The sequence below is a fragment of the Loxodonta africana genome, chromosome 24, assembly GCF_030014295.1.
Source record: "Loxodonta africana isolate mLoxAfr1 chromosome 24, mLoxAfr1.hap2, whole genome shotgun sequence".
NCBI classification, from domain to species: Eukaryota; Metazoa; Chordata; class Mammalia; order Proboscidea; family Elephantidae; genus Loxodonta; species Loxodonta africana.
This window is the reverse complement of record NC_087365.1, coordinates 62,059,445-62,074,030: the sequence shown is the minus strand read 5'-3', so window position 1 is coordinate 62,074,030 and position 14,586 is coordinate 62,059,445. Positions and strand designations below refer to the sequence as shown.

At 64.7% G+C, this 14,586-nt stretch overlaps 1 protein-coding gene across 1 annotated transcript in view; it reads left to right on the top strand.

Moving 5' to 3' along the window:
• LAMA5 (laminin subunit alpha 5) overlaps window positions 1-14,586 on the top strand; it is a 57,169-nt gene that overhangs the window by 40,948 nt on the left and 1,635 nt on the right. Inside the window, exons 41-79 of the mRNA XM_064276444.1 lie at window positions 99-239; window positions 415-576; window positions 1,103-1,204; window positions 1,291-1,374; window positions 2,084-2,314; window positions 2,959-3,072; window positions 3,231-3,358; window positions 3,557-3,637; window positions 3,746-3,960; window positions 4,266-4,366; window positions 4,480-4,660; window positions 4,791-4,940; window positions 5,803-5,954; window positions 6,079-6,189; window positions 6,405-6,516; window positions 6,866-7,036; window positions 7,182-7,378; window positions 7,526-7,642; window positions 7,782-7,936; window positions 8,251-8,392; window positions 8,478-8,580; window positions 8,824-8,934; window positions 9,740-9,919; window positions 10,070-10,218; window positions 10,477-10,647; window positions 10,731-10,867; window positions 11,002-11,155; window positions 11,350-11,483; window positions 11,560-11,722; window positions 12,063-12,188; window positions 12,265-12,413; window positions 12,528-12,660; window positions 12,753-12,896; window positions 13,155-13,285; window positions 13,382-13,552; window positions 13,623-13,758; window positions 13,837-13,973; window positions 14,131-14,323; window positions 14,413-14,571. Coding sequence (XP_064132514.1) covers window positions 99-239; window positions 415-576; window positions 1,103-1,204; window positions 1,291-1,374; window positions 2,084-2,314; window positions 2,959-3,072; window positions 3,231-3,358; window positions 3,557-3,637; window positions 3,746-3,960; window positions 4,266-4,366; window positions 4,480-4,660; window positions 4,791-4,940; window positions 5,803-5,954; window positions 6,079-6,189; window positions 6,405-6,516; window positions 6,866-7,036; window positions 7,182-7,378; window positions 7,526-7,642; window positions 7,782-7,936; window positions 8,251-8,392; window positions 8,478-8,580; window positions 8,824-8,934; window positions 9,740-9,919; window positions 10,070-10,218; window positions 10,477-10,647; window positions 10,731-10,867; window positions 11,002-11,155; window positions 11,350-11,483; window positions 11,560-11,722; window positions 12,063-12,188; window positions 12,265-12,413; window positions 12,528-12,660; window positions 12,753-12,896; window positions 13,155-13,285; window positions 13,382-13,552; window positions 13,623-13,758; window positions 13,837-13,973; window positions 14,131-14,323; window positions 14,413-14,571 — 5,628 coding nt within the window. The remainder of the gene's footprint in view (window positions 1-98; window positions 240-414; window positions 577-1,102; window positions 1,205-1,290; window positions 1,375-2,083; window positions 2,315-2,958; window positions 3,073-3,230; window positions 3,359-3,556; window positions 3,638-3,745; window positions 3,961-4,265; window positions 4,367-4,479; window positions 4,661-4,790; window positions 4,941-5,802; window positions 5,955-6,078; window positions 6,190-6,404; window positions 6,517-6,865; window positions 7,037-7,181; window positions 7,379-7,525; window positions 7,643-7,781; window positions 7,937-8,250; window positions 8,393-8,477; window positions 8,581-8,823; window positions 8,935-9,739; window positions 9,920-10,069; window positions 10,219-10,476; window positions 10,648-10,730; window positions 10,868-11,001; window positions 11,156-11,349; window positions 11,484-11,559; window positions 11,723-12,062; window positions 12,189-12,264; window positions 12,414-12,527; window positions 12,661-12,752; window positions 12,897-13,154; window positions 13,286-13,381; window positions 13,553-13,622; window positions 13,759-13,836; window positions 13,974-14,130; window positions 14,324-14,412; window positions 14,572-14,586) is intronic.

Here is a 14,586-nt window from a genome sequence, read left to right as displayed (position 1 = left end):
GCAGTAGGGGGTGGGGGCTTTGAGCCGCTCATGATCCTCGGGGCTTCCTGGGGGCCAGGCATCCGGCGGCACAGAGGACTTTTCCTTCCTGCCCTCAGGAGAACGTGCAGGGCCCAAGGTGCGACCAGTGCCGCCTGGGGACCTTCTCACTGGATGCCACCAACCCGAAAGGCTGCACACGCTGCTTTTGTTTTGGGGCCACGGAGCGCTGCGGGAGCTCACCACACTCCCGCCAGGAGGTGAGCATGGGCCTCGGGGCAAGTCCTGGGGACCGGGTACCAGGAGGTGAGCATGGGCCTGGGGCAGGGCCTGGGGTGGGGTGGGACTTAGGGTGGGATGGGGCAGGGCCTGGGGGCTGGCTGGGAAGTGAGCTCCCACTTCAACCCATTCATCCCCCTTCACCTGTGCTTGCAGTTCGTGGACATGGAGGGGTGGACGCTGCTGAGTGGGGACCGGCAGGTAGTTCCCCACGAGCTCCAGGCAGAGGCAGAGCTGCTACATGCCAACCTGCGGCGCGAGATGGAGACCCCGTCTGAGCTGTACTGGCAGGCTCCACCCTCCTACTTGGGGGACCGTGTGAGTGCAGCGTAGCCAGTGCCCAGATCTGAGAACTGGGGGCTACCTGAGAGCGGGACCCTAGAGGACTAGGGGGGAGCAAAGCAGGTGTCCATGTCTGAGGGGAGGGTGCGGGAGGGTGTCCAGGACCCCAGGAGGACTGGGGAGCTGTGAGGGAGTCCACATCCATCTGAGGGGGAGCTCCCCAAGGGCACTGAGACGAACTGGGAAGTGGGTGGCAGTGCAGTCCAGGCCTGTCCAAGGGGCAGAAGAGGGCTGAGGGCATCTGTGTTTAGTTTAGTCAGGGTGGTGGGAAGACTCTGGGGGTCCAGGCCCAGCTGGGGAGAGGGAGGGTCAGCAAGGACAGCAGAGCCCAGAATTAGGTTGTCTGGGGGTGGGGGCACTGAATAGAGAGGGCATCCAGGCCCAGTCCAGAGGTTGGGAGATATGGTGTCACCCAGCTCCAGGGTCCCCTTACAGTCGGACTCGGGGCCTGTGGACACTGTGGTCGGGCTCCAGCCGGGTGGCATCCCACTCCTGCCTCCAGGTGTCATCCTACGGGGGTACTCTCCGCTATGAGCTGCACTCGGAAACCCAGCGTGGAGATGTCTTTATCCCCACAGAGAGCCGGCCAGACGTGGTGCTGCAGGTGGGCAGGCAGGTGGGCTGGCACGGTGGAGCAGCGTGGGGGCCAGCCCCGGCACCGGCCCTCACCCCACCCGCACACCTCCCCAGGGCAATCAGATGAGCATCACCTTCCTAGAGCCAGCATACCCGGCGCCTGGCCACCCTCACCATGGGCAGCTGCAGCTGGTGGAGGTGAGTGGGGCCAGCCTGGTACCAGGCCCTTCCTGGACTCTGGCACAGCCCTGGGAGGGCTAAAGGGGCCCGGGGCTGCTGTGCCCATTCTCCATGGGGGAAACCGAGTTCAGGACCAGGTGGGGGTCCTCAGCCACACCACACCTTGTCAGACTTCTGGGAGGGATGAAACCTCTTGTGGGGTATAGTGGCCCCTGGGGTCCCTCTCCTGTGGGGTGCTTGAGTGTCTTCTGACCATTTCTCTCTCAACTTCACGGTCTTTTCCTCATCTTTTTGAGGGTCTGTTTATTATTTTCAATACTTTTAACTATAGACATCTGTTTACGGCTCACCTTTTTCTCTAAGATGTCTTTTGTTGAACAGAAGTTTTTGTATTTAATAAATTTTGTCAACTTTGTCACGTGCAGTTAGTGCCGCTGTGCCTTAATCTTTTGCCTCTTTGAGATCAGAAAATACCTATATTTTAGCGTTTATTTTCCTCTAAATTTTAAAATACCTTGTTGTTACATATAAATTCTTCATGCACCTGGAGTTGAGTTTGTAGGTGGCATGAGGTATAGGGATCTGGGTTTTCTCCACGTGATAACCAGTTTCTCTTTCTCCATATGTTGCTAATTGCCCTCCTCTGCCCTCCATGGTAGGGGTCTGCACCTGGGCTCCCTGTTCGGCCCATGGGGGTGGCCCATTGAGGCTCTGTCCTGGCCAACAGGGGAACTTCCGGCACACAGAGACTCACAACGCCGTGTCCCGTGAGGAGCTCATGATGGTGCTGGCTGGCCTGGACCAGCTGCAGATCCGCGCCCTCTTCTCCCAGATCGCCTCGGCCATCTCCCTGCGCCGTGTGGCACTGGAGGTCACCAATGTGGGGGGCAGGGGGCCTCCAGCCAGCAGTGTAGAGTTGTGCATGTGCCCTGCCAACTACCGTGGGGACTCGTGTCAGGTGAGGCAAGGCAGGGCAGGGAGGGCACCCATCTCACCCCTCCAACCCTGTTTGCTGAGGCAGGGTGGGGTGGGCACCTGTTTCACTCCACCTCCTTCACTGAGGCAGGGTGGGGCAGATGCCCATCTCACCCTTCTCCCGGTGCCTCCTCACCCCAAAGGCTGAGCCCCCTCACTCACCCCCCGTCACCACCTACCTGCCTGTGCGCTCCCCTGCACACACCTGCCCAGTCCACTCACCACCCCCCCAGCCTTGGCTCATCCCCCACTCACCCCAGCACTCATCCCCTTGGGCTCCCACTATCCCCCGAAGGCCAGACCACCTCACCGTCACCTGCGTGCTCTCTCCTCCATCCACCCGCTTGTCTGTCCGGTGCGGCACCTGTGTTTGAGGCGGTCTGTGGTCAAAGCACCACAGGATGAGATATTCTGAAGAGAAAGGCCCAGCCCCTGGGGAGGTGGTCACCACGCTGAGGCGGGCTATCCCTGCGGCTCCGGGATGTAGCTGCCAGCCTGGGGGACGACAGCAGATGGTCACCAACGCCACGGGCAGGGTTAGGAGTTCTGACGCGGCCAACCTCTGAGCCTGGGTGCCATGGGGCCACCTTGTCTGCTCACCAGCACCTCCCCATGCACCCCCCCCAGGAATGTGCCCCCAGCTACTACCGTGACACCAAGGGCCTCTTCCTGGGCCGCTGTGTGCCCTGCCAGTGCCATGGCCACTCAGAGCACTGCCTTCCCAGCTCGGGCATCTGTGTGGTAAGCAGGGCCCAGGGAGATGGCTGGTAGTCACGGGTAAACTGAGGTCAGGGAGAAGGGGCTGCCCGAGGGGCCGGCGGCCTGCGGCGCACAGCTCTGGAGGGTCTGGGTGGAGCCCCGAGGTGGTTCCCCCATCAGAACCCCTGTCCCCTGCCCAGGGCTGCCAGCACAACACGGAGGGTGACCACTGTGAGCGCTGCCGCCCCGGCTTTGTGAGCAGCAGCCCCGAGGGACCGGCAGCCCCCTGTACCAGCTGCCCCTGCCCCCTTGCTGTGCCCTCCAACAAGTAAGCAGCAGCCCCCTGGGAGTGGGCACACCCTTACCTGCTGGTCTCTGGGCGCCCCCCATCGTGGCACTGGCTGGGTTCAGCAATCGCATTGACAGAGGCCCAGGCAGCTGGGGGGGTGCCCACAGGTGGGGACCCTGCACTCCTGGTGCCTGGGAGGGGTGGCATGTGGGATAATGGCCCCCACCGTCCTTGCAGCTTTGCTGTGGGCTGTGTCCTCCGGGGTGGCCGTGCCCAATGCCTCTGCAAACCTGGCTACGCAGGCGTCTCCTGTGAGCGGTGAGTATGGCAGCAGGAAGGCAGCAAGTGGTGGGGCTGGGTGTGGCCACCAGCAACACACGGGTGGGCGTGGGGCGCTGACACGCGTCCCCATCCTTCCTCCCTCAGGTGTGCTCCTGGCTACTTCGGGAACCCACTGGTGCTGGGCAGCTCATGCCAGCCCTGCGACTGCAGCGGCAACGGTGACCCCAACATGCTCTTTAGTGACTGCGACCCACTAACGGGGGTCTGCCGCGGCTGCCTGCGCCACACCACTGGGCCGCGCTGCGAGATCTGCTCCCCCGGCTTCTACGGCAACGCTCTGCTGCCCGGCAACTGCTCCCGTAGGCGTGGGGCGGGTGCTCGGGGCGGGGTGCACAGGGCAGGGTGCACAGGGTAGGGTACGAAGGGCGGGTTGTGCAGGTGGGCTATGACAAGGCTCTGGAGCATACCCAGGAGAGGGTGTGGGGTACAGGGTTTATGGAGGCTAGAGGTGCTGCCAGCTAGGACCAGGACCCAGTGGGGGTGGTGACCAGGGAAGGTGGGGCTTTATTTGGGGTGACTTGAGTTCCACGTGGACCCCAGTGAGAGCTTGGGTGGGGAAAGCCAGGGACAGAGGCCCAGACCATCGTCACACCCCCTTCTGCAGGATGTGACTGCTCCCCGTGTGGGATGGAGACCTGCGATCCCCATAGCGGGCACTGCCTGTGCAAGGCGGGTGTGGCAGGGAGGCGCTGTGACCGCTGCCAGGTAGGGTGGGGTGTAGGGGAGGAGGGGGTGGTATTTGAGTTAGGGGAAACTTGGGGCTGGGGTAGGGTCCTGGGGTCAGGCCAGAGCTCCTGTGACTGTTACCTCCCCCACAGGAAGGACACTTCGGCTTCGAGAGCTGTGGAGGCTGCCGCCCATGCGCCTGTGGACCAGCCGCCGAGGGCTCCGAGTGCCACCCCCAGAGCGGGCAGTGCCGCTGCCGGCTGGGTGCTGGGGGCCTCCAATGCAGAGAGTGTGCCCCTGGCCACTGGGGGGTCCCTGAGCAGGGCTGCAGGCGTGAGTGCAATTGGTGGGGGCACTGCGGGGGACGGTGTGGGGGGCAGCACCGAGGGTGGGGAGCACTTCGGGTTGAGCAAGCACCCTGGGCCCCAGGCCGCCAGCTCTCAGCTGCCCCTCCTGCCCACAGGCTGCCAGTGCCGGGGGGGCCACTGCGACCCACGCACGGGTCACTGCTCCTGCGCCCCCGGGCTTAGCGGGGAACGCTGTGACACATGCAGCCACCAGCACCAGGTGCCCATGTCTGGTGGGCCTGGGGGCCGTGCCGTCCACTGCGAAGGTGCGCCCCACCCTGGGACCCCCAAGCCTGACCTTATGGCCTCGTTCAACCCCCTTCCCACAGGGGTCCAGCCCTGCACTGACCCCCACTGATCCCATCTGGGACTCCCATGCTGGCCTGGTGAACCCCACATTAACCTCCACTGCAGAGTGGCCCCTGACCCCAGGGCTCTCCCTTCACTTCACCAAGGGATCACGTGGCTCCCACACTGACCCTCTGACCCCCAAGCCAGCACTGTGATGCCAACACCAACCCCCCCATCTACCAACCCCTCCCCACACCGTTCTGCCCCCCTCAGCTGTGCTGACCTCCTGGCATCCACACACAGGGGCACTATAGCTCCCACCCCTTGCCCCCGATTTCTGCTGACCTTTCAGTTACCCATGAGCCTCCACGAACCTTATCACCGCCCCCCCCCCCCAGCTTGTTCCCCTGTGCTGGCTCTGACCCACCCTCTGACCCTTGACACCTGTGCCAACCCTGAAGCCTGTGCCTCCCCCAACCAAACGCTCTTCCTGGCTGACCCAGTTACCCCATGCTTACTTATATCCCTGGCTGGTCTGTGACCACTCCCCTGACCCCATGACTCCATGCTGACCCCATTTCCTGGCTGGCCCCATCTTTCTGCTCTGACCCTATGACCTTCCTTTGTCTCTTAACCACGGGCTGACCCTGTGATCCCTGTGCTGACCCTCTGGCCCTGCAGTGACCCCAGCCAACCCATTCCCTCTGCCCTGACCCCTTACCCCATGCTGACCCCATGACCTCACACTGACCCTGTGACTCGGGCTGATCCACTCCCCCTACCCAGACACTGTGCTGACCCCATGACCCCCATGCTGACCTGCTCCACTGCCCGCAGTGTGTGACCACTGTGTGGTCCTGCTCCTGGACGACCTGGAGAGGGCCAGTGCCCTCCTACCTGTCATCCGAGAGCAGCTACATGGCATCAACGCCAGCTCTGCAGCCTGGGCCCGGCTGCACAGGCTCAACGCCTCCATCACTGATCTCCAGGTGCCGCCCTGCCCACAGCTCCTGCCCACCCACCCACTGGCCCCCTCCTCCCCAGGGCCAGCTCTGGAGGCCCCTGGACCCGCCTTCCCCCACCCCCAGGCCCTCACTACCCCTTTCCCCCCAGGACCAGCTCCGGAGCCCCCTGGGCCCCCGCCATGACATCTTACAGCAGCTGGAGACATTGGAGCTGCAGAGTGGAAGCCTGGTGCAGGACATGCAGCGTCTGGGCAGCCAGGCAAGACCCAGGCCTCACTGGGACCCCCCCCCAGCAGTTCCCCCTAAGAACGCCCCCCTGGGGGGTCCTCTAGGAGACTCTCCCCAAGAGACCCCCAAATGTCCTGGGACACACAACCCCACCCTTGGACCCACGCTTCCCCCGATCTGGCCCCCCACCCCTGTAGCCCCTCTGCCCTGGGCTGAGTGCTGAGGGGCCTTGCTCTACCTCCACAGGCCAGGGGAACCCAGAAGCGGGCAGGCCAGCTCCTGGACAGCACCAAGGCCACACAGGGCCGGGCACAGGCGCTGCTGAGTCCCATCCAGGCACTGGCTCGAACCCTGAACGGTAGGGTCTGGCCAAGGGGGCTGAGGTAGTGCTCAGAGCAGGGTGGTGGTCTCCAGGGGCTGGGGCTCCCCACATAACCCTATGGGTAGGACTTGGGCATCTAGTTGGTAGGAGCTGACGCTGGGTCGGGGTGGGAGTGGCGGCTGGTGTGGCCAGAGAGCCAGGGCCTGGTGGTCCCCGTGGCAGGCCAGCCCCCTGCCCCCCCAGGTATTGGAGCTTGTATTAGAACCTGCTGCCCAGGTTTTTCTGCCTGGATAATGGGGCGGGAGTGCAGGGTGTGTCCAGGTGTCCTCAGGTTTGCGGGCGGTAACCGGAGGGACTGAGGCTGCTTCTCCCCACCCACCTGCAGAGCTCATGACCCAGACGGACCGCCTGTCACCTGCTAATGCTTCGGCCCCATCGGGCAAGCAGCTGCACCAGACACTGGCCGAGGTGGAGAGGCTGCTTGGGGAGATTCGCAGGTGGGACCTGGGGGCCCCTCGAGCAGCAGCTGGGGCCGAGCTGGATGAGGCCCAGAGACGTGAGTAGACGGTCCGTCGAGGGGTGGGAGTGGGCTGGAGAGCTTCCAGGGCCCTTTGGGGACCACCAGGCGTCTGGGCAGGGGCCGGAGTTGCACCCTCGCTCAGGCTAACTGACTGCTCCTTCTCACACTCTGACCCGGGCAGTGCTGACCCGCGTGCGTGAGCAGCTGACCAGCCGCTCGGAGGAGAACCAGGCACTGGTCACACGCACCCGCGACCAGCTGGCCCAGCACGAGGCTGGCCTCATGGACCTGCGTGAGGCCCTGAACCGGGCGGTGGGTGACACACGCAAGGCTGAGGAGCTCAACAGCCGCAACCTGGAGCGCCTGGAGGAAGCCCTGGTGAGAACATGGGCAGGCGGCCCCCAGACTCTTCCTCTTCCTGTGTCCTTCCTGCTCCCAGCGCCCCCTTCCCATGTCACCCCATCGCCGCCCGTCACTCCTGTAGCTCCTTGTTGCCCCTCACTCCCTCCCCACCTCTGTCTCCAGCAGCGAAAGCAGGAACTATCCCGGGACAACGCTACTCTGCAGGCCACTCTGCAGGCCTCCCGCCACACCCTGGCCCGGGTCTCAGGGCTCCTGCAGAGCATGGATGAAGCCAAGGAGGTGCACACCCCCTCCCTGCTGCCCTCCACCAGCTCCCTAGGGCTGCAGATGGGGGTGTGTTCCATGGGGGCCAGACCAGGTGGGCGGTTTGTGAGGGTGGCTGAGGCCTCACGGAGCTGCCTGCTGCCTACCCGCCCAGGAGTATGAGCGCCTGGCCGCCAGGCTGGATGGGGCGCGGACACCACTGCTTGAGAAGATGCGGGCCTTTTCCCCTGCTGGCAGCAAGGTGGACGTGGTGGAGGCCGCTGAGGCCCACGCGCAGCGGCTGGACCAGTTAGCAAGCAACCTGTCAAGGTGTGGGGCCCAAGGATGCAGCCCAGGCCCCCACCGGTGCAATAGGGGCTGGAGACAGCTGGTCTGGAGGGTGAGGGGGAGAGGCCCTGTGTCAGAAGGAACCTGGCAGCCCTGGCACTGTAGGAAGGTGGGCCTGGATTGGCAGAAAGGAGCAGGGAATGCCCCCGGGTGACGGAAGGGTGTGGGCAAGGGCCCTGGGGTGGATCCAAAGGCCGCCAGCTGAGAGGGGCACGAAGTTGGCAGGGGTCCTCGGGCCAGAATGAGGACGTGGGACCACCCCCACACCCTCTGTCCTTCTCTGCCTCCCCCCACAGCATCATTCACAGCGTCAACCAGGACCGCGTCATCCAGCAGGCCATCGAGGCCTCCAACGCCTACACCAGCATCCTGCAGGCGGTGCAGGCTGCCGAGGGCGCTGCCGGCCAGGCCCTGCTGGAGGCCAGCCATGCGTGGGCAGTGAGTCCCCAGCCCTCAGACACCCTGCCTCTGCAGTTCACGTAGGTGGCGTTGGAGTGACCACATCTTGTCCCTGTGTCTGCAGACGGTGGTGCAGCAGGGCCTCGCAGCCCAAGCCCGTGAGCTGCTGGCCAACAGCAGTGCCCTGGAGGAGGCCAGCCTTAGCGAGCAGCAGCGGCTGGGCCACGGTGAGCACCAGGTCGGCAGGGTGGCTCGAAGCATGGGGCTTCGAAGGCAGTACACAAATCCTGCCTCATTTTCTCGTCCATAAAATGGGAAGAGGGCAGTTGTTAACTCAGAGATGGGTCAAGGAGGACGTGTCCACAGCGGCTGAGCTGGTTGTCTTGTGTCAGCGTATCCATCTGTCTCTGTGTGTGTGGGTGCGCCTGCACCCAGGCAGGCTTCTTGCAGTGACCGCATCTCTCCTGCAGTGCGGGCTGCCTTGCAGAGTGCCAGGACCCAGCTCCAAGACATCCATGCCAGGAAGGACCAGCTGGTGGCCCAGATCGGGGACGTGCAGGCCATGCTGGCCATGGACACAGGTACAGAGGCCCTTTTTCTCCTTCCACCTCCACCTGCCCTGGCTCACCAAGCACTCCCAGGCTCTGTCCAGGAGAGTCCGGTGCTGCGGGAATGTTCACACCCTGCTGCCCAGGTGGAGCCACTGGCCACAGCAGCCACTGAACACAGACAGGGCGGTCAGTGTGGCCAAGAATGAAAAGGGTCATGTGGCGCGTGGCTACCACGTTGGGTGGCACAGGCCGTGGTGCTGGGGCCCAGTCCTAGACACAAGCCAAAGGCCGTTGGGTACATGGCAGGGACATGGCCGTGGTTGGAGACACAGCAGACACTAGATGGTGACACAAAGTGCTTGGGGAAGTGAAGCTGGGGTGTGGACAGCTTGCACCTGCGTAGTCAGGGCTGGCTCTGGAGAAGGCATGACGGAGCCTGTGACGCAGGGGAGGGGCATTGGGGGGTGCCACATGGCCAGGGTGAGGAGGGTGCTACCAGAGGAGTGGCGTGGCTGGACTGGCTTTTCACATTCACACCAGGGCCTCTGAGGCTGGGTGAGGGCTGGGGAGGGGCTGCCCGGGGCCAGGATGACAGGAGACATAGCTGAGCTGATGCAGCCAGAGATGAGGGGCTGGAGGCACTCAGGGTGCCCCAAGGTTTGGCCTGAGAGGTGGTGCTCTCTCTGAGATGGGGAAGGCGTCTGGGCAGGTCGAAGGGTCACTTGAGTGCAGGGGGCAAGACTCTCCACTGTCTGGAGGTGCCATCCTTGTCCCTGCCCTGGGGTCCCTACAAAGTCCCCACCTGGCTGCTGAGCTGCACTCCTGCCCGCCGCAGACACGACAAGTGAGAAGATCGCCCACGCCAAGGCTGTGGCTGCTGAGGCCCAGGACATGGCCGCACGTGTCCAGTCCCGGCTTCAGGACATACAGAACAACCTGGAGCGGTGGCAGGGCCAGTTTGGGGGCCTGCGGGGCCAGGACCTGGATGAGGTGGTGCGCAATGCTGGCCACTCAGGTGGGCATGGTGGTGGGGTGAACCTCAGGCCATCCCTCCTCTGCACTGGGCAGCTGGCCCCAGAGTGGCTCTGCATGGGGGACTGGCCACCCTCCTGGGGCCTGGGGTGGGGTGGGGTGGCTGTGTTCTCAGGCCACCTCCTCCCCTCAGTGTCCACCCTGGAGAATACACTGCCACAGCTGCTGGCCAAGCTGAGCCTGCTGGAGGGCCGTGGTGGACACAACGCCAGCCTGGCCTTGTCCACCAGCATCGCCCGCGTGCGCCAGCTCATCGCCCAGGCCCGGGGCGCGGCCAGCAAGGTGAGTGCAGACCCTGGGGTGGGGGACACACCTGGGAGCCTGGGTGATGGGGGGGCACAGACCCTGGGGAGGTGTATCTGAGAGCCTGGACGGTGGGCGTGGACCCCGGGGGGTGCAGTTGGGGTGGGGGGCACATCTGGGAGCCTGGGGAGGTGGGTGTGAACTCCGGGGAGGTACAGGCTAGGGGGCACATCTGGGAGCCTGGGCAGTAGGCATGGATCCTGGCGGGTGCCAATTGACTCATGTGCTCCATCCCAGGTCAAGGTGCCCATGAAGTTCAATGGGCGCTCTGGGGTGCAGCTGCGTGCCCCGTGGGACCTGGCCGATCTGGCCGCCCACACCGCCCTCAAGTTCTACCTGCAGAGCCCAGAGCCAGCGTCCGGCCACGCTGCTGGGGACCACTTTGTGTTGTACATGGGCAGCCACCAGGTATTGGGTGGGCAGAGTGGCCTCAGGGTGGGAGCTGGATAGTGCCCTGGCTGGTGTCCTCACCGAGCCTCCCTGTCTCGCAGGCCACTGGAGACTACATGGGCGTAGCGCTGCGTGACCAGAAGGTACACTGGGTGTACCGCCTTGGGGAGGCGGGCCCCACGGCCCTCAGCATTGATGAGGACATTGGGGAGCAGTTTGCAGCCATCAGCATCGACAGGTCAGCCCCCCACTGCCCCTGCGCGCTGCCCTGCTCCCCACCCCTTGCGCATGGCCCTGCATCCCCCCGCCCCCTACCCACGCCCCTGCATGGCCTGAGAGGGCAGCTCCTCCCTGCCCCACCTCTGCCCTTAGGACCCTCCAGTTTGGCCACATGTCCGTCACGGTGGAGAAGCAGATGGTCCATGAGACCAAGGGTGACACAGTGGCTCCTGGGGCCCAGGGGCTGCTCAGCCTGAAGCCAGATGACTTCGTCTTCTACGTGGGTGGCTACCCCAGCAACTTTACGGTGAGTCCACGGGGTATGGCAACTACTGAGCTGCTCCTGCGGTTGGGGGGCAGCCCACCCCCCATGTCCCAGGAAGTCCTTTCTGGTGTCTAGCTGCAGTCCCTCCTGCCGCAGTGTGAACTCACTTCCCTGTGGCCTGCCCCGGGTGGGGAGGGGGCTTTGCCCGCGCTCCTGACCATGTGTGGTACACGCAGCCCCCCATACCCCTCCGCTTCCCTGGTTACCATGGTTGCATCGAGCTGGACACACTGAACGAGGAAGTGATCAGCCTGTACAACTTCGAGAGGACTTTCCAGCTGGACACGGCCATCGACAAGCCTTGTGCTCGGTACGTGGGCCAGCCAGCCCTCCCTACCCTCGCCAGCCCTCCCACTACCCACTGACCTCTGATCTCCGTCATGCAGCTCCAAGTCAACAGGTGACCCCTGGCTCACAGACGGCTCTTACCTGGATGGCTCTGGCTTTGCCCGCATCAGCTTTGAGAGCCAGATGAGCAACACCAAGCGCTTTGAGCAGGAGCTGCGGCTCATGTCCTACAATGGCATCATCTTTTTCCTGCAGCAGGAGGCAAGGGGCCATGTTGTCCTGGGCTGACCCCGCCCACCCCACCACACCCCTCCCTGGGCTGACCCCATCTACCCCACCCCACCTACTGCACCACACCCCTTCCTCCCTGGGCTGACCCCACCTACCTCACCACACCCCCTGCCTCCCTGAGCTGACTCCACCTACCTTGCCACACCCCCTCCCTCCCTGGGCTGACCCCACCCACCCTGGGCTGACCCTGCCCACCCCCACCACATCCTGTGTGGCCCCACTCCCCACCCCAGCCCTATTACCTCCCTCTAGGCGCTGATCCCCCTCCCCTCCCCTGTTGCTCCTATACTGACACCATCCTTGTCCCCAGGGCCAATTCCTGTGCCTGGCTGTCCGGGAGGGCCGCCTGGTCCTTCTCTTTGACTTTGGCATGGGCCTGAAGGAGGCCACCCCGATGTCTTCTTCCCCACCAACGCTGACCACGGCCAGCAAGGCGGTGAGGCCCGGAGTGGCAGGTGGGGGGCGGCAGCTTCCCCCAGCCCACCCTGATGGCCCACACTGGTGCCACCCAGGTCCAGGTGTTCCTGCTCGGTGGGGCCCGGAAGCGGGTGCTGGTCCGCGTGGAGAGGGTCACGGTTTTCAGCGTGGAGCAGGAGAACATGCTGGAGCATGCCGACGCCTACTACCTGGGGGGCGCCCCGCCCAGCCTGCTGCCCCCGAGGTGAGGGCGCAGCACTTGGTGGGATTTCCAGCGCCCTCAGCATACCCTGACCCTCACGCTGACCCCTCCCCTGACTCCCACCCACCTGTCCCCTGACTCCTACTCACCCACCAGCCTGTATCAGCTCTTCCCATCTGGAGGCTCCATCCGTGGCTGTGTCAAGGGCATCAAAGCCCTGGGCAAGTATGTGGACCTCAAGAGGCTGAACACCACGGGTGTCAGCGCCGGTTGCACAGCTGACCTCCTGGTAAGCTCATCCTGCCCCATGCTAGCTGGGCCGTTCTAGGCACGCCATGCCCTTCGGGCTGGTGGGGGCACTCAGCCGTCCCCTCCCTGCAGGTGGGACGGACCATGACCTTCCACGGCCACGGCTTCCTGTCCCTGGAGCTCCCAGATGTGGCACCCATCACAGGCGACGTCTACTCCGGCTTCGGCTTCCGCAGCACCCAGGACAGAGGCCTCCTCTTCTACCGAGCTTCCCCGGTTCGTCTGCCCTGCCCCAGCACTCCCCAAGTCTGACCACCACCCTCTCAAGTCTGACCACCACCCCTCCCGAGTCTGACCGCCACCCTCCCAAGTCTGACCGCCACCCGATCCCCGAGTCTGGCTACTGCCCGATCCCTGAGTCTGGCCACTGCCCCTCCCAAGTCTGACCACTACCTGATCCCCAAGTCTGACCACCGCCTGCAGCAGCAGGTGGAACAAGGGTGGCTGGCTTGCTGACCTGGCTGCTGTCCCCAGGATGGGCCATGCCAGGTATCCCTGCACCAGGGCCGCGTGACACTCCAGCTTCTGAAGACAGAGGTGAAAAGTCGAGGGGGCTTCGCTGATGGTGCCCCCCATTACGTAGCCTTCTACAGCAATGCCACTGGGTGAGCACGGCTGCCTGGCCCCTCACTACCATCTCAGGCAGGTGGCGTCAGGGCTGGGGTGGGGTGGGGGCAGGGACTGACAGCCCTCTCGCCCAGGGTCTGGCTCTACGTGGATGACCAGCTGCAACAGATGAAACCCCAGCAGGGTCCACCCCCCAGGCTCCAGCCGCAGCCAGAGGGTCCCCCGCGGCTCCTCCTGGGGGGCTTACCTGAGTCCGGTGCCTTCCACAACTTCAGTGGCTGTATTAGCAACGTCTTTGTGCAGCGGTGAGCCAGGTAGGCGTGGGGTGGGTCCAGGCACAGCTGCCCCCAGTGCTGACCCTGTGCCCACCCGCAGGCTCCTTGGGCCACAGCACGTGTTGGACCTGCAGCAGAACGTGGGCAGTGTCAACGTGAGCATCGGCTGCATGCCAGCCCCTCTGGCCCAGACCTCAGGGACAGGACCACAAGGACTACGGGCCCTGACACGGAAGGTGGGCCGGATCCTGGGCTGGGGCGGCAGGCAGGCAGGGGGCAGCTCAGGCAGCCCCGCATCACTCCTGTCCCCCCAGGCCTCCCGCCGCAGCCGCCACCCTGCCCAGGACCCAGCCTGCACACTGCCTCGGCCCCTCAGGAGCCTTCGAGATGCCTACCAGTTTGGGGGTGCCCTGTCCAGCTACCTAGAGTTTGCAACCCCCCACAGGGCCTGGTAAGGGCTGGGCTGGGGCAGGCGCGGAGGGTGGGGTTGGGCACAGGGGTGGGAGGACGGTGAGGCAGGCTGGGGGGGTGTCAGACACGGTGTGGTGCGAGGGCTGGGCCAGGCTAGGGGTGGGCACTGCCCACTGAAGCCCCCTCTGGGCTCCCAGGTCCCATGTCTCCATGCTCGTGTGGCCACGCACCCGCCACGGACTCCTGCTGCTCGCTGCCCCCCTGATGCCTGGTAGCCCCTCCCTGGGGCTTTTCCTGACCCATGGACACTTGGTTGCACAGACGGAAGGCCCCGGACCCCGGCTCCGCATCCAGAGCCGCCAGCGTTTGCGTGCTGGCCGGTGGCACACGGTGAGGGGCAGGGAAGGGCCCATTCTGGAGGGTGCCAGGAAGGGGCTGGGCAGGGCCCTGGCTGCCCTAACACACCCCGCCCACCCCAGGTGTCCGTGCGCTGGGAGCAGAGACGGATCCAGCTGGTTACAGATGGGACCCATGCCCAGAGCCAGGAAGGCCCCCGCCACCGGGGCGTGCAGGGACCCAAGCCCAGCACCCTCTTTGTTGGGGGCCTCCCACCTGGGGGCCACAGCTCCCAGCTACCGGTGAGAACTGCGCCC